At 40.4% G+C, this 26,600-nt stretch overlaps 1 protein-coding gene across 12 annotated transcripts in view; it reads left to right on the forward strand.

The window, feature by feature from the left end:
* The window catches only part of CDH13 (cadherin 13), a 748,254-nt gene that overhangs the window by 520,303 nt on the left and 201,351 nt on the right, over positions 1 to 26,600 (forward strand). For all 12 annotated transcript variants that reach the window (XM_039502842.1, XM_039502836.1, XM_039502840.1 and 9 more), the window contains one exon: positions 695 to 873. In XM_039502842.1, coding sequence (XP_039358776.1) covers positions 695 to 873 — 179 coding nt within the window. The remainder of the gene's footprint in view (positions 1 to 694; positions 874 to 26,600) is intronic.

A 26,600-nucleotide genomic window follows, 5' to 3' on the forward strand; every position in this document is an offset into this window, starting at 1 on the left:
GGGAACACCTGGGTTCAAGCCCCCACTCTGCCTGGTTTGGAGTAGGAATTTGTACTTGGAGTCATTGTGGACAGCAGCAGAACAGCTTCAAAAGGAGGGATTGAGAGAAGCTCACCCCACAATAGTTAAGGATAGTGCCGTAACTACTGCAATGTAAAAAAAATTGAGGGGGGGGTGGATTATTCAGCAAATTCATGCAAATTCACAAATAGTTCTGATCAACTCAAAGCTCAGAAGGCTGAATACTACAGAGTTTTGAAACCCTTCTCTCATTTTAAGTATTGCATTTTTCATTTTCTTATTCTTCTTTCGTCTGTTATTAGCTGGAAGACATCCTAGACTCTTTTATTTCTTTATTTTCATGGTGTGAAAAGGAAAAAGTGGTTATATGCAAGCATGTGGGTGTGACCACACATGAAAGCCACATGGGGAAGATGCTGTATTTGGTTTAGATACATTTGTCTGCTGCAGGGTAGACACATGTTCCTGTTCTTACCAACCTAGAAATCAGTAGCCTGAGGAAAAGTAAACTGACAGACTAAATAGCAGGTGAAATTCTTTATTGGTTTTCCTGAGCTGATGTTGGATTACAGCCTAGTGATGCTCATACGTGGAACCAAAGGAGCTCTATGCATTCTTGTCACATAATCTATATTGGTAACCATGTTATATTGTTTGTCTACCTTCTCTTTAGGAAGCACTGTGATGCGCATGATGGCCTTTGACGCTGATGACCCTGGTACAGACAATGCTCTTTTGAGGTATAATATCCTTAAGCAGACTCCTGACAAACCATCTCCAAATATGTTCTTCATTGATCCAGAGAAAGGAGACATTGTCACAGTGGTATCACCTGCATTGTTGGACCGTGAGGTAGGTGAACAATTTATCTATCTAAATATATGTACTGCCCTTCCATCCATGTGGGCCTCTTCAACATAGCATCTGAGCATACTTGTTGATAGTATTTTTGTGTTACATGAACAGAGGCTCAGAAATGTTCAGATCTTGAAATTTGCTCAATGAAGCTCTATATTGTAGAGCTTTCCATTTGATGTCTGTATCAGAGTTTGTATACCGTGCTCATCATTTGTGAATCTGCTACCACAGATTTGATAGACAATGCATTTGGCTTTGGATGCAGTAGATATTTTCATTGCATAACACTGGACATAAAAACACTGAAATGAATAAACTTTTAGAACTTGAAACAGTAGCTGTCTGCTGGTTTGGAACAAAAGGCAGACATGATTTCCTCTCTGACCTTTTATGAAATTGTGCTGGATGTCAGTATGGCTCTTTAAATACCCTCTGGTCTTAAAGGGAATTTCCTAGCCTGTGGGACAAGTTTCACTGAGTAAAACTTAGTTCTTATAATCAAAAAACAAAAATCAGTCCCTTCCTGCAAGCCAGAATGAATTTTAATAAGCCAGATTGTCTATACATTTGTTGGTAAAGGAGAGCAATTCAGCAATATATATTTATTTTGGAATGTGTAACTGACATTTAATATTGTGAAAGCCCAAATTCTTCTGACAGATACATCAGTGTGGATGTGGAGTAACTCCACTGACAATCCATTTATACTGGTATAGCTGAGAGCAGAATCCTCTGTCCACAGAACCAAATGTTAATATCTGCAAAAGGTTCCTTTTTAACCACAGGGTCTCCAGTTCAAAACCTTGTTATTGTTTTCTGAAGTCAGGCTTCTGCATTTTTTATTCCTAATACGTAAACAACCTCAAGATAAAACCAATTTACTAGAAATTGAAAAATCAATGGAAGGTGATGAACAACCCTACCTTGCCTAGTATGCGCCAAAGGTCAGTGGTAATACATGAAATAATGATGCTATTTACATACAAGAAATCTGTCTAAGATTGAACTGTTATTGCTACTGCACAGTGTGTGCTGAAAGCAAGACTTGAGCTCCCCAGGATTTCCTATTAACTGCTGATTTGATACCTTTGTGTGGAAAGTAGGGTGGCATCATCCAATCTCACCAAAATTGCAAAAGTGATTTTTGTTGCTGCTGCGTGTGTTGAAAGCATTATAAAGCTATAATTGGAACTATGCAGACCTTTAGCACTGAAAACCCAGTGTTACCTGGGCTCACGTTTGTTATAATTAACTTTTAGCTGAGAATATGGGCTAACCCGGGTCCCTTCCATTTCTACCATACCAGGCTCTCCCTCTCTCATAGGCTCTGACCCCCACTGACTTGCCTTCATGTGTCATTTGGGGCAACACAGTGGCCTGCATTCTCACCTTTCCTTCCAGAGTCTTCCTGGCAGTTAACTATCCCACTTACCCATCATGCCATCTGGCACTTTTATAGTCAGCCAGCAGTCCTGCTGCTCCTATCCAGCATCTTCTAGGGACCAACAAGCAGGCCTGCTGCTGCCCCATAGCCTGGATTCACTTCATCAGAGGAACTTGGGAGCCTGACTGCAATCCCATTCAGAGGCAGAGGCTTGTAATAGCCCTGGAAAATTAGCTTCAGGAGAGGTACTATCTTCCTGTGTGTTTATACAGCACCTAACACGGGGGGGGGGACCCCATCCTGAGTGCTGGTGGCCTTTAGGCACTATCATAATACAAATAATTATAAGTGGGCACGGTTATGCCAACACTTCCCCTTCTATAATGTCAAGTCACAGTAAAAGGAATTCCTCTCTCTCGTCACAATACTGTCTTGGGGTGTCTCAGGCTCCAGACTGGGGTATTAGCAGAGGCAGAGTGAGACTGGAGTAGCATATCTCGGTCCCACTGCTGCTTAATGATGAGGCATGCACGTGCATCTTGCTCCCAGGAAGTCTTCCAGGATGCTGGAGAGGGACGGGCAGGAACCAGTCCTATTTGCTGCCCTTATGTGGATGCCAGTTGTGAATATGGTGACCAGATAGTGAGTGTGAATATCGGGACTGTCCCTATAAAATTGGGACATCTGGTCATTCTAGTTGTGAAGAATGGGTCAAAGATCCCCCCCATTGATGATCTGAGGGAGAGGAAATTGAGCCACCTCCCCTCCAAAGATTATGGGTGCTGAGGGGCAGGGTTTTCAAGTGAAGCTTCTTGTTGAAACTGACATGGAGGTTGTGCAAGCTCCAGGTGAGCCATGAAACCATACAAATTGAGCCAGCTGTTTCTGACCACCAAAATTTCAGTAGCTTCACATGAGCCTTAGTTGCAGTCAGCCCAGTCTGTCTTATGTACCAGTCCTTTTTTATTACTGTATATTTTCTCTTGAAACACAAACACAATTGCCAAACTGGTATTATCCTTAGTCATTCTGTGTACGTTCACTGAATAACAATGAAAGCAACTGAGGAAACTGTGGCTGAGTTTAAGGTTAAACATATCAGGTAGACTAAACGTAGAAGGACAAAAAAATGTGGCTCTCATTATTCAAATGTGAATGCACTGGAAGTTGATATAAATGCTTTTAAAGCAACTGTATTAAAGTGATGATCAAAGTTAGTCCATGTTTTCTAGCTCTTTTTTATTAATTTTAGTCATTGAGTAGCTGCAGATGCTTATGTGAAGCCTTCCTCTTGACTCGAGCTAAATTGACAGAATGTAAATTGCTATTTTTTTTTATTTCAACTTTAGTTTCTTTCATGTTTGTGTATCATAGGGAAGCTGCAAATATTGCCCAAGGGGAGATACTGAGATGGAGAGGTACAAGGCATCTGGCAGTTTTTGATTTCCCTTTTGAACATAAGCAGCAACCCATATTATTTTTTCATGCTTTTATATTTTAAGAGGAGCTGCTGAGACAGCTCTGGGAGTCGTTTTTATGCAGAAATTCAAGATCCGGGTACTAAACCCCAACCAACCAGAATCATCAGAGCTAGGTAGCTCAGACTTTATACATGAGTAAACACACCTGGGTGAAGGATTGGTTGTTCCGAATGGAAAGACAAATGTTGGGGTTATTGTTTTTAATGAGATTAAGACACACCCCCAAACCCCATATATCTGGTAACTATCTAGGAAGTAAAATAAATATTTAAAGGGACATTTATTTGATGGAAAAAGTATATGTAACTTGCTTTATGAGAGCCTCAGCATACCATCTGCTCCTCCCACTCAACCGAGCAGTTTTTTATGTCTAATCACACTTGCCTCTAAATGAAGACCAGTTAAGATAAATTCCTAAGAACCTTCAGAATCTTGATTCCTTGGTCTGCCTTGAAATATCTCACAACTGGAAAACCTGCCCTTATATGAGGGTGTGAACAAAGGAAGGTCAGAAGGAACGTTAAGTGTCCTCTTCTGAAGATGAGCAATTCTGGGATCAGTTATCAGGAAGAATTTGTGCAGTCAGATTATGGTTGTCAAGTGTGCAGTAGCCACGGTGTTCCCTTCTTCTGCTACCTGGAGGGAAAGGAGATCTGAAGCCACTGTGAGCCTAGGTTTCCTGCATTACCTGTCTGCTTTTAGAACACCAGGCTGGCTACAAAGGTGCCTGTGAGTGCTCCAGGGCTGAACACCCATGGAACAAAAATTAGCGGGTGCTTAGCACCTGCTGGCAGCCAAGCTCCCCCTCCCACAACCTGCCTCCCCACAGCTGTTCCATGGCATGCAGGATGCACTGGGAGGCAGGGGGTGGGTGGGGATGGAGTGAGAAGAGCAGGGGCAGGAAGAGGCAAGGGGAATGGAGCTTGGGGGAAGGGAAGAGAAGAGGCGGGGTGGGGGCTTAGGGGAAGGAATGGAAGGGGGGAGGGAAGAGGTGGGGTGGAGGCTTGGAGGAAGGGATGGAGTGGTGGAGTCTGGGGTGGAGGGGAGAGGGGGTTTGAGCACCCCTCCCCCCGGATAGAGAGGAAGTCTACATCTATGATCTCAGTCTCAATCTTGAGAAAAGATTGGAAATATGACATAGTAGTAACTAAATACTGTAGTATTAAACCAGTGATTCTCAAACTTTCGTACTGGTGACCCCTTCCACATAGCAAGCCTCTGAGTGTGACCCCCCCCTTATAAATTAAAAACACTTTTTAATATATTTAACACCATTATAAATGCTGGAGGCAAAGTGGGGTTTGGCGTGGAGGCTGACAGATTGCGACCCCCCAGGTAATAAACTCACAACCCCCCAGTTTGGGAACCCCTATATTAAACAGTATCATATGCCAGTATTTAGGGCCAGATCAAACTCCTCTAGTAGTTGATGGGAGTTTTCCCCATTGACTTCAGTGGGAGTTGGACTGGGCTCCTGCCTAGTTTGCCTAAATACTGTTTGTCAGATAATTTTTTGTATTGGAGGAGGGGTTAGCATATAGCAATATAAAACCCCAGTCACTAAGTTCAGGCCTGGATATGTACTAGAGCTGGGCAATTCCCCATCGACTAGACAGAGGCACCTGCCTTAACCCTCCCCCAGCATCTGACCTGGAGATAAGATGGTGTGTAGGCAGGTGAGTCAGTGGATACCTAGGAAAGGTTCTGGGGCAGCTAGGATACCCAGAGCAGCCTTTCTTCCTCCCTGGTCATTGCTCCTTGGCAAAATCACAGTTTCAGATCAGCCAAATCTGTTAGTGAAATCACGTCAATTTCCCGCAAATAGATTCATGTCCCCAACCTCTCCCACAAGGGATTTTTTAAAAAGTCAGAATGGTTCATTCTGACATTTTTGAAATGAAACATCTTAACTTTTCATTTTTAAATGATATTTTGGTTAGAAATGTAGTTAGATTTATTAAAACACAAAGATAAACTCTCAAAAACTAAACAAAACATTTTGTTTCAGGTTGAAAATAATGATGAGTTCAATGCATTTATTTTTATAGCAAGAAAAAATAATTTTCCATTTCTGGGTTACACTAAAAAATATTTTCAGATGTTTTGGTTTGACCACTGAGCTGAAAAATAATCAGCTATTCACTCACCTGTAATATGAACTTCAGTGTAATTTAGCTGAAAAGTTCAAAGCAAATTTGGGGTGTCTAGACTAGTGGTTCTCAAACGAGGGCCACCGCTTGTTCAGGGAAAGTCCCTGGTGGGCCAGGCCAGTTTGTTTACCTGACGCATCTGCAGGTTTGGCTGATTGTGGCTCCCACTGGCCGTGGTTCACCGCTCCAGGCCAATGGGGGCTGCAGGAAGCGGTGCAGGCCGAGAGACGTGCTGGATGCCCTTCCTGAAGCCCCCATTGGCCTGGAGTGGCAAACTGTGGCCAGTGGAAGCCGCGATCGGCCAAACCTGTGGACGTGGCAGGTAAACAAACTGGCCCGGCCCTCCAGGGACTTTCCCTGAACAAGCAGCGGCCCTAGTTTGAGAACCACTGGCTTAGACCCAAGGTTTCAGCTTGAACCTGTTTCTATAACACATGGCCACATGCAAAATATAATGATAGAAAAAGTAATTTTCTTCAGTTCACAGAAAAATATGGCATATACTGTAAGCTGAAAGGCCCAATCCGGAAACCTGCTGAGCATTTTCATTTCTGGGGATGGGAGTTGAAGGTGCTTAGCACCTCAGGGAAGTGTTCAGCAATTTCAAAAATGATTATGCCCCAAATCTATCAACATTTATATTATTTATGTATTTTTCAGTTTCCAAATTGTTTCCAAAAGTGTATGTTCCTCAGAGTTTGCAGCAAACTCTAATAATTTATGGAAGAACATCCATTTTCATTTTAAGAAGACGTGTAAGGACATATTTTTTGAAGATTTATGTTCATTTTTTTTCTTGTGGGACTTGAACATCCTTGATTGTGTCAGAGATGAAGATGGAAGAGCATAAGGGGGCAAATTATACCTCCAAACATCCACTGGAGAATACATTCTGATTCATAGATTCAGAGCAGAAAGATGCCCTGTACCAAAGCGTGTGGCCTAAATGACCCAAAATAGAACACAACAGAATTTCACCTACAAAAAAAAATAAAAATAAAAAAATAAAAAATCTGATATTGTGTAAATGGGCTGAAGTTTTGTATTTTAGGGGACAAAAAATCCATTTCAAAGTGACACTTGCCTGCAGTGAGCAAGAAATAATGCTGCTTATGTGATACTAGAAAAGGCAGCTGTACTTTCATAGAATCAAGTTCTCTTAAGCCTCTTTGATAGAGAACTAATCATTTTTATCCATTACCCACTGTGCTCTTTTGCAAGTGTTACAGAATCAGCTTTGTGGAGGAAAATATCAGTTCTTGTGGGAATTTAGGAGTATATAGAAGCTAGTGCTACCTCTATCTATGTAAAATGCTGTTCACTCTCCTGATATGGTGTGATGAATAAATAATTTGCTTTTCATTCCTGCTAGGAACTGCTGCACTTTATTTGCGATATAGTTAAAAATAGTTTGAAATATCTACAAAATGCTGTAGTATATAGAATCATAAAAATGAAGTGCTGGGAGGGACCTTGAGAGGTCATCAAATCCAGGTCCTGTGCTAAAGTAGGACCAAGTAAACTGAGAACATCGCTGACAGGTGTTTGTCCAATCTGTTCTTAAAAACCTCCAATGATGGGGATTCCGCCATCTCCCTAGGAAGCTTATTCTTATTCCAGAACTTAGCTACCCATATAGTTAGAAAGTTTTCCCTAATATCTAACCAAAATCTTCCTGGCTGTAGGTTAAGCCCATTACTTCTTGTCCTATCTTCAGGGGACATGGAATACAATTGACCCCCATACTTTTTATAAGAGCCCTTAAACATATTTGAAGACTGCTATCTTTTCTCAAGACTTAATATACCCAGATGTTTTAGCCATTGCTCATAGGTCAGGTTTTCTAAACCTTTTATTAAATTTTGTGCTGTCCTCTGGACTCCAATTTTGTCCATATCGTTCTTAAAATGTGGCACTCAGAACTGGATACAGAACTCCATCTGAGACCTCATCAGCACTGATTGGAGCAGGACAATTACTTCTTATATTTTATATATGACATTCCTGTTAATACACCCCAGAATATCAGGCTTTTTTGCAACTCCATCTCATTGTTGACTTATAATAAATTTCTGATCCTCAGTACCCTCCAGATCCCCTTCCGCAGTACTACCATCTAATCATTTATTTCCCATTTTGTAGTTGCACACTTGATTTTTTTTCCTTCGTGCATATAGCATTTTGCACTTACTTATATTGAATTTCAGCTTGTTGATTTCGGACCAATTCTCTAATTTGTCAAGGTTGTTTTGAATTCGAATCCTGTCCTCCCAGTGTGTTTGCAACCCCACCCAGCTTAGTGTCATTTGCAGATTTTATAAGTGCACTCTCCACGCCATTTTCCAAGTCGTTAATGAAAATATTGAATAGTACCAGACCCGGGACTGACTCTTGCAGGACCCTGCTAGATAGACCCTCCCAGTTTGACAACCAACAATTGATAACTACTCTATGAGTGCGGTCTTTCAACCATTTGTGCACCCATCATATAGTAATTTCATCTAGACCACATTTCCCTAGTTTACTTATGAGAATGTCATATGGGAATATATCAAAAGATACATTGCATCTACTAAGCCAGTAACCCTGTCAAAATCAGGAAATTAAGTTGGTTTGGCATGATTTGTTTTTGACAAATCCATGCTGGCTATTCCTTATAACCCTATTATCTTTCAGGAGCTTACAAATTCCTTGTATAATCATTTGTTCCAGGATCTGTCTGGGTATCAAAGTTAAGCTGACTGGTCTATTATTCCCTGGGTCCTCTTAGTTCCCCTTTTTAAAGATAGATATTATGTTATGTTATGTTATACTATATATTTAAAGGATTCATCTCTAAAGAAAATCAATGCAGATATATGACACTCGGCCAAGTCCAGCACAGTTAAATGTCTTGTACTCTGGAAATTTACCCCCAGGGCACCCTGGCTAGACACTACATATTTCCAATAAGTGTCCTCCACATTGTCAACTGTGCTGACCTATCATTGCCCACTCCTTGTCATTGAGGTTGCATCTGCTGTGTATCCTGGCACCCTGGTCCCTCATTCTGTACCTGCTACCTAAAGGATTTATGCCTTAAGGTGGCATAAATATGAGGTTACTCCTACCCACTGAGTTGCTGTTCACTTTGACTTTTTGTGAAGTGGGATCAATTACCAAGTCACCTAATATTGTTTCTTCTTACCGATTGCATGACTGAAACTTTTGAAACAAGAGAAGGATGAATGATGGCTAACTAGTGAATACTGTTGCTAATGCATGAGTTGGTGGCTATTCATACTCAGAGAAGCTATTCCCCAAGAAGTCATGCAAACCAAATGTTCTTGCATATTCTACAGTACCAAGATGCGTAAGCATGCTTGGAAGGACTAGCCATTTGGACAAATGTTGGCATGCATGGCTTTTGAAATATTCAGCCAGCTCTTTTTCTGACAGTGAATCACATTATTCTTTGTCGATAATACTTTGCCACTCTAAAGGGCAACAGTACATAATACAAAGCTTTTGCTTTATTTTATTGACAACATTTGCAAGTGCACACTACCCTCTATATTCTTCTCTTTCTTTTTTGGCAATATGCATCTTTAAGCAGTCAATAGACTTCTTACTTTCTCGTTCTAAATGTTGGACTGACAGCATGCTCACATTTTTAATGAAAAAATTACTGTTTTCCGCAAATGTATTTCACACCTGATCTTTGTATTATACTCTAGAATATTCATATTTACAATGATTTTAGGGAAAACTATAAGTTGAATTAGATTCAGCTCTGACTTAGAATGATTGCATCATTTTATCTTATCTACCGCTTGAAAGTCCCACCCTACCTTTATTTTGTTTGCAAGATAGTAAATATTACAGCTGGACTTCGTTCCCTAAGCTCCATTTTTGAAAATGAAAACACTGCATGTATGTTTCATGTATCAATCTAAAAAGATAGAGACCCAGAAGCCCCTCACTTTACCTATAGGACTTACCAACTGCTGGAATCTTTGTATAGCTCAGCAGGGATGGACATTAATATGTGACTGCCTAGAGGGCTGAGTCACAGAAGAGGCAGACCACCATGGGACCGGAGCAGCTGTCAACAGGGGGAGCCAGGAAAAAAAAGAACCTTACATGCCCTGCCCAACCACTGAGTGGCACCTGCAGCAAGTGATCTCCCTCCCCTGACGAGAGACTGTTCAACTAAATAAGACTCTAAATTACACCTCTACCCCGATATAATGTGACCTGATATAACACAAATTCAGATATAACGCAGTAAAGCAGAGGGGTGGGGCTGCATGCTCCGGTGAATCAAAACAAGTTCGATATAATGCTGTTTCACTTATAACGCGGTGAGATTTTTTGGCTCCCGAGGACAGCGTTGTATCAGGGTAGAGGTGTATATCCTCTCTCTCAAAAGGGACTTTGATAGGCTTTGATTAAGTTTGTCCATCACTCAGTGCTTCATGCCTTGTTTTGATTCCTTTCCCCGTGTATATCCGAACCAATAAATTTTCCTCCTTTAGTATGTTTGCCATTAAACCAAGCAAACTGAGGTCTCCAGATACCAAACCCCACATCCTGCTTGGCTGTTTAATGTTGTGCAGTGACAGGATCATGTTAACACCTTTGACTTTTGGGGCCCATTATTCCATTGAAATTAATACAATGCCCTCTCCAACCCTATTGCCTGCTGGTGTAACAGAACTAGCTTCTGGACTCTCTGCACTAGCAGAGGATGCAACTGGATATATTAGCCAGACAACTGGTTTATTCTATGAATCTGGTGGGATTATTATAAACTCCTTATTCATTGCTTCAAGATAGCCGCTTTTAACATTTATATAGCCACAGAGGTAATATTTCTTGCATTTTGTATAAATAAAGTAACTGTAGCCCCAAAAGAGAATATGTTTCAGCTATCAGCATTTATTCAGAATATACAGACAGCTGCTATCATGCTTAGAGTAGCTCTCTGTCAGTGCCTTGCAGATAACTGGGTTGTTATCTTTCAGCAACACATCAGTGGCAAAGAAACTTGCGTTATTTAGACTAGCATCACGTCCAGAGAGGTTGCAAACTATCTACGCAAGTGAAAGTGCTGCCCAACAAGCCAGACCCATCCCATGCTAGTAATTATGCACGTTAATATCCACTTATGCAGCACACCGGGATGGGTGGCTTGAAAAATGAATTCACTGTGAAAATTTGAAACGACTCCAAAGACATGGGCCTCTGGAGAAGCCAGAATCCTTTTAAGATGATGTTCGGCACCATATCACTTGCACGGGGTCTTCTTCTCTTAGTTTCTGCTGTGTATAACAGATGAAACTTGTGCATTAGAGAAATGGAAAGAGCCAGTGAGATGGCATGGAAGAACATACTGAGGTCTAGGAGAGACAGATAAGTACTTTCTTCTTCATGGCGTGTCAGAGAGACAAAGAGATAAGGGAAGGGGAGAACAGATTTCTTTCCTCGCCCCTGGAATGTCTGTCTGAGAGTTAGGAAGAGACGGCAGATACAATTGGCCCCAGGAGAGATTTATTTCAACATCATAATAAAATGGAGAGGGAGAAGGAAGTGGTCTTGTGGATGCCATTAAACTCTTGGCTTTTGAGAGTTCTCCAGTACTAGTCTCAATCCTTAGAAAGTCCAGCTGCTCTGCAACCGGCGGAGTGTCTTTTTGTTTGTTTTACAGGAACTCCGTGATATTCAGTGGAATATGCAAGGTAGGTAGAATATTAAGGCAGTTGGGGCCTGACTCTCCACTGCCTTGAATTCTTGTGCAGTCATTTACCCTTATGCAAATTGAATATGAAGTGGGTATAAAATGCTACCTTCTGTCTGAGAGACTGATTTGGGAGCATTTGACACCCACTTTTCCCGCTATTTGCCCAGGGGTAAACAACTACAGAAAGTTCAAGTCAGTGGAGAATCAGGCCATAGGGGCCAAATGTTTAGTTGCAAACAAGCAATGTGTGGGGTTAGGAATGAGAGTACAAGGGAGTACTTTCTTCTTTACAGACATTGGGGCTAATAAACCACTGGTCCTGTCCCTGATGTACATTTACACCAGGTGCCAGTGGGTGCATGGGACTGGCAGGATGACAAACATCCACTACATGTTTCATTGTCTGTGGTCCTGCCCCCTACACCAGCAGTCCAGAGGTGTTTGGTACCATCCAAGGATTCTCTTAATAAAAGTTCCCAGTGGCCAGTCAGAGTTCCATTGGAACCGTCAAATGCTGGCTTATCACAGTCTAGTATCTGGCTCTAGCATTGATGTAGATGAACTTTTTAATTAAAAAAAGGAAGCAAATATCTGTGTTCACCTGTTGAATTTTGCTCATCTGTAATTATCTTACACGTTGTTGTTGTTGTTGTTGTTTTTTTTTATAGGAATCCATTTAGCAATTTATTATGCTTTGTGATTTTGATATTGTATGCGGTGTCCAGAAACAGTGAGTGTCCTTGAGCTAGAACAGCCATTTATGATGCTCCTGGTGTGTTATATTGTTCAGCCATCAAAGATTTTAATGGAATAGAAAATTTACTTCCTATTAATGTCAGTCTTTTTTTATATATGTACAGAATGACTATTAAGTTACCTGTTGAAGAATGTGAAACTAAAAAGGATGATGATAACATAAAAGGATTGGAAGAGGTTTGCCGGCTTATGGTTATACAAATTAGTTTTTTTTTTCTTTTCCCATGAAGAATTTCTGGGATGGGAACCTTTATTATTCCCAAGCTGAATGATACCCCTTATGTTTTGGCACATCACCTTTACTTTTCTACACCTCTCAGAAAAGTTTCCTTGGCAATATGAATATGGGCTTATACATTTTCTTATCAGAAACACAATGACAAACAGACTGGGAATTCTTGGTACACACAGTAATGGCAGCTTTATTTTTGTATTGCTTCATGTAGGGACTGGTTCAGGAAAGCATTTAAGTATGTGCTTAAATATGCCATCACTAAATTCAGAACAGCCCACTTCTCAGGTAATTAAGTGTCAATTTACAAAGGGGGAAATGGGACACTCCCATTGGAGTTAGATGCCTAAATACCTTTGAGAATATGAGTTTAAGTGATTTTACCAAAGGCCACACAGGAAATTTGTTGAGAGAGCTAGGAAGATAATCCAGATCTCCTGACTCCCCACCCTGTGCTTCAAAACCCTAGAAAATGCTTCCTCTCCACCACGGTGTACCCACAATAGTAGTTCAAGAGACTACTAAAACATACATATATTTCTTGGCTACATGATAACTAAGGGGTTACATGAAAAGGGGAGGGGAAGATAATAGCTATATACAAAGTATTTGAAGGATATGAACACCAAGTATGAAGCAGAATCATTTAGGCAGGTCCAGCCATAGGTGTTGGAACTAGTGATGCTGGGGGTGCCACACACCTTGGCTTGACGTGGTTTCCATTATATCCAGGGTTTACAGTTTGGGTCAATGGCTCTCAGCATCCCCACTATAAAAAATGTTCCAGTACCCCTGGGACCAGCTGAATATTGGAGAGCTTCCCATTAGAGCAGCATGAATAATGGATTTACTGGCAATTAAAAAATGTTTTGGGCCAAAGGATTTTCTCTCAAGATTGTTTCACTTTTTAATTTGTCAAAAAATCTTTTGGGTCAAATGAAACATTTCATTTCAACAGTATCTAAATGAAAACTTTAGATTCGGGACATTTTCACACACTTTTTATTGCTTTTTCTAAATAAAATTAAAATATTGAAACTCAAAGTCATTTAAAGTGAAAAACAAACATATCACTTAGAAAATGTCAAAACAGAGCATTCTGGGTTTTTTTCATATTTTTGTTTTCACTTGAAATAATTCAGCAAAATGGACATGAATTCACAAAATGTTTTGGGGACACTGAATCATCATTTTTCACACACACCCAAAAATAGGTTTGGCCAGCTCTGTTCCCAATATTTGATATCTACTAGATATCTACTATCTAAAAGAGAGAAATGGATGTAAGGCATCAGGTCCATCATCCTGGCTAGTGTTCTTGCAGATCTCCTTCTTAGGAGTTCAGAAGGTAGGTCCATTCACCTTCACTGTCTGCTGCCCTATTGTGCTGGCTTGTTCTTCTTTTGGTGGTCGGGTTGGGCTGCATGGGCCCAGAGCAGCTGCTTATAACCCTTTCCTTACTGGTGTGGGGTTTGTATACCCGGTCACAGAAGGAAAGGATTAGTTTCCAAAATGTGATGGTTACTTTCCCTGCTTTTTTGACAGACAGAAACAAGGGAGTGAAGAGACAGGATAGTAAAGGTGTGGGAAATATAATATTTTGTTGGTGTTCTCACAATTCTGGGCAGCAGAACAGTCACATATGGATGCTGTCAGCTGGCAGGTTGGCCAGTGCAGCTGTTGCTCTGTGTTCTGGCTTGCTTCCCCAGGCTGGGACATCCTCTGGCTGGTCTGAGCCGTCTCCCTTACCAGTCTCTCTCAGGCTGGGAAGAGCTGGATGGGCCATCTCATCTGCCATGTTTGTGCCATGTGGTATAGTTGACCTCAGGATCAGATGAAAATCAGAGAGAGAGAGAGGGGACAGGAGGAAAAATAGTGTGGAAAGGAACACACAAGAGAAGGGAAGACAGAGTAGGATCTCACATATCTCCAGCTGCAGTCTCTGCTGGTGTGGCAGTGATGGCCACATGCCCCCTTCTTATGATGAGGTCTGGGTATCACAATGATGTAATGACTCTCAAGGTTCACAAGTGGAGGACAAAGTCCCAGGAGCAAAGTGGAGGACTGAAGGTCGTCTCCCGCTCCTTCAGGAATCCCTCAGTCAGCACACACTCCCCTTCAAGTCTCTTTTTTTTAAGGCCCCCAAAAGAGGGGTGATAAGAGGAATAGTCCATCCTCTTATTACTTTATCCACCCATTAGGCCTAATTTCCAACACACCAAGTTTAGTCCATTGACTTTCAGTCATATATTCTTTTTTGTTTACCAGGTATGACCTCAACACAGTCCTTGAGTTATATCAGTAAGCCTTTTGGTTTGGATTAATTCAATCTTTCTGTCTCCCTTTCATACCTTTTCCCATCAGCATTTGTTGTTATAGGTTATTGTGACACGTTATGAACGTCCATTCATTTTTTACTGCTGAACTCACAATTAGTATGAATTTGTAGATCCAGTTATTACAATGGGGGCTTGTACCCCCTGCATGTGGGATGCCCCACTCAGGACTTCACCTCAGGGGAAGGGTTGAATGGGCAAAAGAAAGGAAGATTCCACAGGATCCACTCGTCTCCTTCCTATATGGGGAATTCAGACACACAGGCTATTTTGACGGCTAGGATAGAGTAGGCCTCTGTGCATCAACCCCAATGCAGCCTATGATCTGAGAGTAAGATTGATCCCATCCCTTCCTCTGCAGAGATTCCTGTTCCCAGCCATGTTTCTTAGGCTGGGCAAGATGAGGTACCTCTTATTGCACTGATATGTGTGAAAGGAAAGGAATAGGAAGTCTGGTCAGCTATGTGCTCTTAATTACATCATTGAGGCTCCCATGCACCTAGGGAGAACAGAGAAGCTTTGAAGAGTTCTGTGTGCTTCAGGGAGAACAATTTAGCCTTCGATTGGCATGTAACTAGAAAAGGTTGGCACAGAGTGCCCTTCAGTCCTTCCAAGCGCTAATATTAAGAACTTAAAGTTAATGAGTCTCCCTGGAAATGCTGAAAAGTGGTGGTTAGAGTATTGTAACCCTTGTCTACTGGGCTAGTTCAGTCACTTGCTGTACTGTAAGGAGAATTTCAGCTGAAAAAAGTGTGAGTGTTCTTTCCTGTTCTCAATGCTGGTAAGAGCCTAAAAAGAGATGCAAGCCTTTTAAAATCCTTTTGTTTACTGGGTGAAAATCACTTTGGCATTTGCCCTGATTACTCCCCAGCCCGCTTCAGAAGAAAGAACAAATGCACTTATATCAGGGAACAATATTATCAACTGAAGATTCTATTCACAGTCTTTTGTGATGGTACCGGGGTTTGCTGATGCAAGAAGGAGTGTGGAAGATGATCTGGCTGATTCTCATGATGAGTTGGCAGTGGACATAGGCTTACCACATTTTGGACTTTCTTGAAAATACTTCAGGTCCTCCTCTGCCTGGACTAATTGCCTGTGAAGTTAGACTGGGACATTCAAAGAGGCCTAACAGAGTAAAACACCCATTTTTCATTAAACATCAATGGGAGTTGGGTGCCTAACTCACTTAGGTCCCTTTTAAAATCCCAGGTCTCCCACTGGTTTTATGCATGCGTATGTGGGGTGGGGTGTTTTTAACGTGCTTGCGATATGGCTGTAACTGGACAGACACCCACTTGAAATCCCAAGTGAACTAAAGAAAGATGCTCTCTGATGTTTACTTTATTTATAGTTTATTGAAAGTCAAACAAAATCTCCAACTAGTCAACACTTCACCTTGCATGACTTTAGCAATAGCTGAAGTCACATCAGATTAATATGAACAGAGAAATTCTTCCCTTTCAGAGTACACTGCCCTGGTTTCTCAACTGTAAGAGTCTTTTGATACAGATCTTCCCTTTTGCTCTCGAGAGAGCTTTACATTCAGAGAGAAGAAAACCAAACAGAACAAAACTAGCTTTAATACGGTTTTAAGGTTGTGATCTCAAAGTCAAGAAGCCCCAAAAGTTAAGATTTCTTTTGCAATTTTAACTAGGGCACATTACACATTTTTTATATTTTATTATCTGCATTAATTGCTTACACTGTAATACATTAAAGACTGCATTTAAAGAGGAAAAAAGAAATAAAAATCAACATATGTGAAATGTGGCTGAGTTAAGATTGCTGGAGAAACTTTCCTGTTTTTTTTGTTAAATGTTTGAATTTTGCAAACTAAAAAAGATATTCATGCTTTTTTTGCTTGTTTGTTTGTTTTTGAAGTTAATCTCTCACTGGTTTTAGGAGGCTAAAAGGAAAACTATGATTGCATTCAGCTTGCAACCAGCATAACTACTAATTCCCTCAAGCAGGGATCAAAGCTGCAAGGTACTGTCATTCTGGCCCCAATCAATATGCTTCAAAGTAAGCATATGCTTTACAGAACAAAACTCATGAGGCAGAGTTTATAGAACCTTGATCCCATAGCTTTTAAAGGTTAGAAAGTTTTGAGTGTTTTCACAGCTAAGTCATCCATGAAGCACAATTTCTTTCCCACAGACCACCCAGTCTTCAGAAAATCCACTCCCTGACACTAACTGGCAAGACTTGGCTAGACTCAAGATACAATCTAAGTAAGAAACCACATATTCGATGAGAGTGATAGCTGATTATTTGACAGTGCCTGGTGACCTGAAATGACTCTCCTCCAATTATATGAGTGAGTGATAATTGCCACAGTGTTGAAATAAGATCAAAGTAGTGCCAGCCCACTGAACCCCAAGCACCCCATAGACTTGCAATTTAACATACACATTACAGATCACCAAAGATGTTTATACAATATAACCTATTTAAGCACTGTACAAAACACAGAGAAAGGCATGGTCCTTGATCCAAGGAACTTACAAACCAAATAATATATATATATACACCAACGATATTTATGCAATCTACTTATTTTTTCAATATTTCCCCCTTCCATTTTCTATAAGGAAGGACTGGACATCATGTATTTGGCCTCTCCTGAAGCCTATTGGCCATTGGTATACTTGCCTTCCACTTGGAAGAAAGACAGGACTGTAGCAGTAAAAAAGTTCCTAATGTTGTTTTGTAGTCCTGAAGATGCCAGTAAGTGCCACCTACAAAGAGATTTAGGAGTCAGGATAGTAAGATTGGAATCCCTTATATAAGCATCTCCTCTAATGTCCTGTAGGCTATTAGTTGTATGTGATCTTTTCCCCCATTTGTATTTATATAAATTCTTGTTTGGAATAGGAATATTGGGAGTCATTCTGAGACCAGTTTCTGCATATCTAATGCCTTTTGAGAGAAGAATTTGATGTGCTGTACATGCAGTGATTATAAGCCTAGGGCAACACTATCCTAATATGCAATGGATTAGAAAAATAAACAATGTATAAAGTTGTGGTTGGTTTTTAAATCGGTGAACACCTAGGAATATTAAGATCTGAAGTGTCCTGACCCTCAAGAGTGTCCTTGGAACCTAGAAGGAAATCATTTGGTGACCATAGAGTTTCAAGGACTGAAATTATAAGCATGAGGAGCCTGGCCATCAATAGATAATGCTAAAGAAGCTGTTACCATGCTTCTTTGTAACAAAATACTAAGTAGTATGCAGCATGCTCAGTGCATTAAGCTTTGTGTTGCTTCTTCATATAGTCATAAAAAAGGGAATCCCCGTGAATGTATTTAGTCGGCCTACTCTTCTGTACATCTGTAGGTTTTCTCTACCCAAAGCAGTATCTGACCATCCATTTTTAGTGTCACAAGGGCAGACTAATATGTGGTGTATACCCCCCATGTTGAGTCACACAGAAGATACACAGCTGAAAGAGGATATGCTTGTGCAAGTATGAAAAGTAATTACTCCACCTCAGAATAGTTCAGAATGTGCTCTTGAGAGGGGATTGGCTTGTGCTGTCAGGACTCAGTTCACTGAAGCATTATCCTCCTTCCTGATGCCTCTCCATGTACTTTTCCATGACTTCCCTTTAAATAGTTAAAAACACAATAAAAATGTTATGTTTATCTGGTACTGTCATCTTGTCAAGGGAGAGATCGAGTCAGTGCTGTGAAAAATAATTTCATGCAGCATCCCTGCGTAAGATAAACTCCCAACGGGAAGTTAAAAAGAGAGCATTATTCTTTTATTTGTGATCACTGCTAGTAAGAAGAAAAAAAGCTGGACACAAAAACCTGTTATAGGCCTGCTTCTAAATTAACATGGTAATATCAAGGGAATTTATTCTGATTTCACACTGATTCTGCAGTGGTGTAAAACCTATTAATTTTAGTAGACTTTTTTTGATTCACTCACACACGTATAACTGAGATCAAGCCCTTCATTCTTAACACATCCTGTTGTGACTTGTATTTTTTAGGGTTCTCATAACAAAGACAATTTAAAATATTCCTTAAAAGACTTCCTCTTAAAGTCCAGCCAAGAAATTCCTCTTCAACTCTGAATACTGCACAATTGTACCTGTCCCATGTGCTGGAATACTTAATCACAGTGACATGAGTTAAGAAAGGAGTGGTGGCAGCCTTTGCTCTGAATTTAATTGTGTTCTGTTGGTCTACTTTGCTGTTGAAACACACAACATGTATTGAAAGTAAAAAACCTCTTTGGAGAGTATGGGATGGTTTGGATTCCTCGTACCTGTTTTTTGATATACTTGATAAATCAATAAAAAGGCAGTTATTTATATAACACAATCTGTATTTTACTTAAATATACCCGGTAAATCTTACTTGAGTTAAATATTCAGAGATATTTTTGACAGATTAGTGTCCCTTTGGAGAGAATTAGATAGAGATAAATTGCTGGATTAAACCCTCATGAACATAAAGCAATGTGGGATGTCAATCAAATTCTCCCCCTTCTTGTTCTTGGACCAATGAATTTCTCAAAATATATCAAATTGACTAGGGAATTATTTATAACACATTAATGCAACTTTTTGCTTACTTCAGTACTTGTCACTGTTACATGCAAGGCAAAGTGAATAGCTTTGGAGTCTTAATTAAAATGTGACTGTAAAACTCACTCTTTTTGTAAGTCCAACAATTCTAAACCATAATTTGCATACACAGAGGTTTTAAAAGCTCAGAACTTTAAACAATAAAATGAACAAGCCAACAGTAGCATAACAATACAAGTGACCATTAAAGCGTGAAAGCAACTATCCTCACCACTGAGAGACTGGTGTTTTCTCTATATAAATATTGTGTTGTGTTTTGATGTGTGTGTCGATGTTTTGTACATGATTGTTTTTTCAACCCTCTGGAAGCTCACAGAGTGGTATCTCAGTGGTCAAGATCTAGCTATTTATGCATATAATTCCATTTTCTGATCACATTTTATAGTACACTCCTGGAGCATTTAAATTTTACCTGGATTGCAGGTTGGAAAGTATGTATCTTTTTTAATAGGAACTCTTAGGGCAGGAATCCCCTTTCCAGGACAACTGTAAATTTAAAGTCCTTAGGACCATATATAAAGTAGCTATTACAGGTCCATCAATGGCTATTAGCCAAGTGGACCAGGGATGCAACCCCATGCTCTGGGTGTATCTAGCATCTGATTACCAGAAGCTCAGAGTAGATGCCAGAGTATGAATCACTTGATGATTTCCTGTTCTGTTCATTCCCTCTGAAGCACCTGGCCACTATTGGAAGACAGGATACCAGGCTAGACGGACCATTTGTCTGAACCAGTATGGCCATTCTTATGTCCAGGAAGGTATATTTTTTTACCTAGAAAAGTGTTTTGTATAAGGCAAAATTAGGGCCATATTGCACCATAATTTTAAAAGCTGAAATCCCTGTTGAAACGAATGGTACATTAATGTCACAATTTATGCATGTACTTTTCTCCTAATGTGCACCCCACAATGACTGCATGGTACCGCTTCACACTACTGACTTAATTACATGATAATAGTCCAAATCCTGTTCTGACTGACACCTTGTGCATCCCATTGAGTTTAACTTCTTTGCAACTTTCACTTTCCTTTACGGAAAGTAATTTAGGATGTTGATCTGCATAAAGGTTGCATATATATATATTAGATTATCTTTAATAGTCCAGGCTGCATCTTCACCCCAGTGATGAAATGTGGTCTACTGGGTCATGTTTCACCAGTGAAAATCTGGAGTAACTCCACTAACAATAATCTGGAGCAACTTTATATATGCCAGTGCAACAGAAAACTGGAGATCAGAATTTGTCTATAGTTGCTGTAGTTAAATGGGGTGGGGGCAGGAAATTTTATTCGGGATATATGGCAATGTAATAAACATCTGTCATGTATATTTAAAACTGCCATTTCAGAATTCTAATTATAACATCTCAAAATAAGCCCTTCTCAAAAGAGAATTGAAGTGACAGTTCACGCACTGAAGAAAATGAAACATGACGTTGCTCGTTCTCCTTTCGTCCTAGAGCTAAAATTTAAATTAATTTTCTTCTTCTGACAGAAAGTATTTTAATTGGAAATTATTTTTGATTGCAGTTTTCAGAGAGGATTTGGATTCTTCTATGTGTGTGTACAGAAGTTGTTTAGTGCCTTCATAATATTGTAGTAAATTAATCATTTGCAGAAATTTTAAATAGTTGACAGCTGCAGTGGCAATTTTAAGGAAGGCTAAACAATTAAAAGAATAGAGGTAAGCGCTAAGGGTTTTCTCCCCATAACTCAATACCTCATGTTTAGCTTGTTGTTACGGGTACCTAATCGTGAAAAAACAAAAGATGTAACATCAGGAGTAAGTAGACGGCAGAAGTTTAGATGTACTTGCCATTATAATTTAGGGCGATTGTGAAATTCTTTACTGTATGATTCAATGAGAGTGTGTGTATGTAGCTCCTCCCCTGAAAAGCTTTGAGAAAAGTTGGGGAGCCGAATTCTGAACTGCTGCATAACCTCATGTAAACTTCATTACCTTACCCTCACTCAGACTCCTTTGGACCTATTCACCCATTCCACAAATGTGTAAGAGAGTCTAAATTACAGTCTGGAGAGCTAAAAGAAAATATTAATTAAAGTAACCCCCAATCTAGTCTAATTTACACCTTCCAGGCCTTCTGCCTGGGTGTTTCTCCCACTGAGAGCTTAATCAAAAAGCCTATTGAGGTCAATGACAATCTTTCCATTAACTTCAAATGGCTTTGGATCAAGCACTGAGACATCTGTACACATCATTAGAAAGGGTGCAAGTACCTGTATAGGAAACAAAATGAGTGAAAGTGGGTCTGACTTCTACGATCCTTTGCATCATTTCTGAATGTGGCTTGGTGTCCTTTTGAAAGTTAAGTCAAAGCAGGTGCACAGCCATCCCCTGACAATCAACCTCTTGAAGATACCAGAAGGGCAATACTAGGAAGCCAGCCAGTCAGCAGAGCAGTAGATAGCAGAGTAGACAGGAGAGTAACAAAAGGCTCCCAAAAAATGGGCAAGAATAAAGGGAGGATTTAGACTGGCTCTTGTTATTTGAAAAGGGGGGCGGAATCATCTGCAGGGGGAGAGTTGTCCTGATATTTTCACTCTGCTAAATCCAATATCACTTTATCAATGAAAAGCAACAGAGATCCTGTTATCTGTATTTTCCTTTTCCTTCAATTTCTGGTGTTTTACAAATCATCGAGTAGCCCTCAGGTGCTATGGCTAATGTGTTCTTGCTAAAATATAAAACCTATGAGAGCTACAAATTGAAGTAAGCTGCAACTGCCACAGAAATGTTTCCATTTAACATTTCTGCTGCTTAAAACAACCTTAAATAATGAATGTTCAGTACTGAAATAAGGAACATCTTTTGGGGGAATTAGTTAAAGTGTGAGCCTTCGGTGTCTGAATGTCCGGCTTCCTCCAATAACTTAATTAGAAATGCAACAAAGAATCCTGTGGCACCTTATAGACTAACAGATGTTCTGCAGCATGAGCTTTTGTGGGTGAATACCCACTTCTTCAGATGCAAGCCTGTTCTTGCATCTGAAGAAGTGGGTATTCACCCACGAAAGCTCATGCTGCAGAACGTCTGTTAGTCTATAAGGTGCCACAGGATTCTTTGTTGCTTTTACAGATCCAGACTAACACGGCTACCCCTCTGATACTTAATTAGAAATACAACAGTCCAAAGACAAAAATAGTAAATGGTAAAGACTCGGGTAAAATACACTGGGAGAAGGCAGTACAGGCCTGATTCAAAGCTTATTAAAATTAATGGAACGATTTCCATTGACATCAGTGGATGTTGGGTCAGACCCGAAGTAACTGGCTTACACAGCATGGCTTTGCATGGGAATTAGCTATGACATAGTTTTTACTGGCTTGCCCCCCAGGATCAAATTATACCATTAAGACACAGACCTACAATAAAAAAGTTGGATAACCCCAGGTCCTTCAGTATGTTGTCTTGTCACTGCCAGAGGTAGTGCTTTCTAATGCTGATAGGCAGGAGGCATTGTGTCCAGCATAGCAAAGGCCAGGGTTAGCAACAACAGTAGAGACAACTGCAGCGCACTCATTAAAAAACAAACAGGAAGGTATAGTATTAAACGTTCACCAATTTGGAATAGTGTTTTCCCCTCTTTTTCTCCAAATTTGTTTTTATAAGAATTAGAAAAGGGCTCAATCAAAACACACACAAACCAAAAACCCTTTCAGATGCTGATTTGGAAATACATTCGTTTTTTTTAATCCTAGTTCCAGCAACAGAATAACAGTCATGTTGCTAGTTTCTTGGTGGTGGTGTGCTTTTGTGTGTGTATTTTCTAAAACTGTATTGCAGCATGGAGACTTGTCTGCAAGCATTAACTTTTGATGCCTGAGTGAACTGGATGGTGCTTGGGTGAATTTAGCAGTTTGTAAATAATGGCTGGGTTACACTCTCCTCTCCAGTGGCAACACTTGACAGCAGGACAGAGATTTTCCAAAGCTTTGCAAGACTAAATCACGTGATCTGATTCTCCAGGACTTTGCTCTTTTTGTCATAATTTGCACCTGTGAAAAGTGTGTTTAAAATGCAATTATGCATTTTGCCCTCACAATATACTGATTTTTATCCAGGTGTACATAGCTACCCAAGATGCAAGGCCTCGGAGAATCAGGTTTGTGGAATTTCTGCTGCATCCTGGTCTCCTCGAGAGGGTGGGGTTTATGACTGAGTGGTGCTGACTTCAGTAGAAGTTGCATGCGGTGCTCTGTTCCTCACAGAATTTAGCCTTATGTTTTTCAAACTGGCAATCAAAGGCAATGTTTATGGTTTTATCAACCCCTATAGATAGATGCTCTTGTACAGAGGAGCAAAAAAAAAAATCTGTGTTTAATGATGTCTGTTGTAAACAGCAATTACCATGCAAACTGTCTTAGTTCTGTGTTTTAGTATGATGATTAAAAGAATCCATCGCTTGTGGAGATTAATTACTATATTTATACAATTGCTCCAGTCTTTTCCATCCTATGTCACTCAAGAAGCTTGAACGTTATACTGGTCTTTCCACTGCTCCAAAACTTTACCCAAAATATTAGCAACCATTGCCATGTAGATCAAAGGCCCAGAACCACTATTTTTCAAATTAGAGCACAAAGTTAGGCTCCTAAGTCCATATTTTAGGTTCCTATATGAATGGTGAAACACTTGCAGCTGTTTGTTGTAATGCAGCTTTGCCCAGACTACCTACTCTAAATTCATGTTACAGAACTATGGCTGCCTCTAAGGTGAACTGATTCTCTCGCATGTATATAGTGGAACACTCCAAGCCATTCTGCACTTTAGAGAAAAAAATGCTCTCAGCCATATGTCAACATCCTCAATACGTTGTGCTCCCTTTCCTCCCTGGAGAAAAAGGAAAGGCATTTGCAGTCCCGACATGATAACATTTCTACTAACTGGAACCTCCAGACACTTAGTTGCCCTGTATTTCTCCTCATTCATTAAGGGAGTCTGAGCTTTTATCCCTAGAGCCTACCTTCAGATTACAAGAAACCTTTCAAATCAGTTCCCATCTGACCACAGGAAGGGTGTGTGTGTGTGTTGCGGGGGCATGGACTAGCTAGGAAATACACATCTCATCTCAAAGGTCCTTCAATAAATAATTGCAAACCATATTTAGAAAGATGGATATTTATCTTGCATGGAGTTTTCATTATACACCTCTACCCCGCTATAACGCAGTCGTGGGGAGTCAAAAATCCCTACCGCGTTAGCGCTGAAACCCCCTTTTATCAGGGTTGGAGCGGCAGGGCTCCAGCGGTGATTTAACGAGCTCCGTGCTCCAGCTGGTGTGGGGAGCCCCAGGCCCTTTAAATTGCCGGTGGAGCCCTGCTGCCACAGCCCCGGGGTAGGGGCAGCAGGGCTCCAGTGGGATTTAAAGGGCCTGGGGCTCCCCGCAGCAGCCAGAGCTCTGGGCTCTTGAAATCACTAGCAAGACCCACTGCCGCAGCCCTGGGGTAATGGCAGCAGGGCTCCATCGGTGATTTAAAGAGCTCTGGGCTCCAGCCGCTGCGGGGAGCCCGGGCCCTTTAAATCGCCAGCGACCCCCACTGCCGCAGCTCTGGGGTAGTGGCGGCAGCGCTCCAGCGGGATTTAAAGGGTCTGGGGCTCCCCACAGCAGCCAGAGCCCGGGATCCTTTAAAGTGCTGCCCGAGCCCCGCTGCTACCACGCTCTACGCGAACCCATGTTATCTCGGGTCACGTTATAGCGGGGTAGAGGTGTATGACATTTTATTAAATAGACCAGCATACATTTAATTTGAAATGGTCACACATAGAGAACTGTGCACGTTGGTTTTGTGTCTGTGACTATCAGAAATTCTACAAGAACCTTAGTGTCAAAAGGTCAATTACATCACACAGCAAAGATATAGATTCAATTAAACCAGGCTTTTAGTAAGGCAGCTACAAACTGGGACAGGAACAACTTAAGTTAGGAGAGGAAGTAATTGTTTTAAAAGAAAGTAAACATTTAAGGCTGTGTAAATTCAGCAGATCTTTTTTTCCCCCACTGTCAAGCCAGTCAGCTTCTTCCTGCTAGAGCTGGTTAAAACAGAATGCCAAGCAGTGCAGCCCAAAAGTTTAAAAGGACACTTCCCTCTGGATAACTTCTTCCCACTCCCATCCGACAGCAAAGTCTGTGTTTTTCCAGTTTACACATTATATTTAGTTTATCAGACTTCATATGAGGCAGATGGGATTCGGTTACATGACCCAGCATGTCAACATTATCTATGGTGGCAAAGGAGTTTGATCTTAGTGACTTGGTAAGTTATTCCTACTTGAACAGATGGGATTTAAATTGCAGGGAGGGTGTTTCCAACAGATAAATAGTTCTCTTTTTCATTCTGAAATGAGAGAAAGAAGTATGTCATCTTTGTTTCATAAGAAGGAGACAAAAAGCCAACACAGATTTTGGAATATAAATGATGAATTTAGATGGTATTTTGAGGAAATTGATAAGCATACGATGTCTTGTGCCTTGGTTGGACTACAGTCCATCTTTACAAATCCTTTTCAGCACGGATAAATTATATGGTATAATTTAAACTATTATAGATAAGTGTAATGGATTAACTAGAATATTCTACATGCTGCAGTAAACAGTGATGAGAGAGGTAGTTTTTTAAACACTTTCTCCTTTTCTGTGCAAAACATCTCGGAAAATAGTAGATGGTATCTTTAAAAGTAATTGTAAGATATAATATGGAGGAAAAAAACTATGAAAATATTTATACAATTTTTTGACAATGTTTTCCACCCAGTTATAACTTTTTCTTTTATTTAGAAGAAGTCAGAGGAAATATTTTGAAATGCTTTACATACAAATATTTATCCTATTCAGATAGTGACAGAATAACAACCACTCAAAGATCTGATAGCTTCTCTGAGATGTGAAAGTAGAAAAAAGAACCTGTGTTGAAAATGGAACATGGAGAAGGGCAACAAACAAGAGCAGTCAGACACTTATGGATTTCAGGGAAAAGGTAGTGGTGGGAGAGGGAGAAAATGAGTGTCGCAGTTAGAGACGGTCAAGTATAAAT

This window comes from Mauremys reevesii, linkage group 16, assembly GCF_016161935.1.
Source record: "Mauremys reevesii isolate NIE-2019 linkage group 16, ASM1616193v1, whole genome shotgun sequence".
NCBI lineage: Eukaryota > Metazoa > Chordata > Testudines > Geoemydidae > Mauremys > Mauremys reevesii.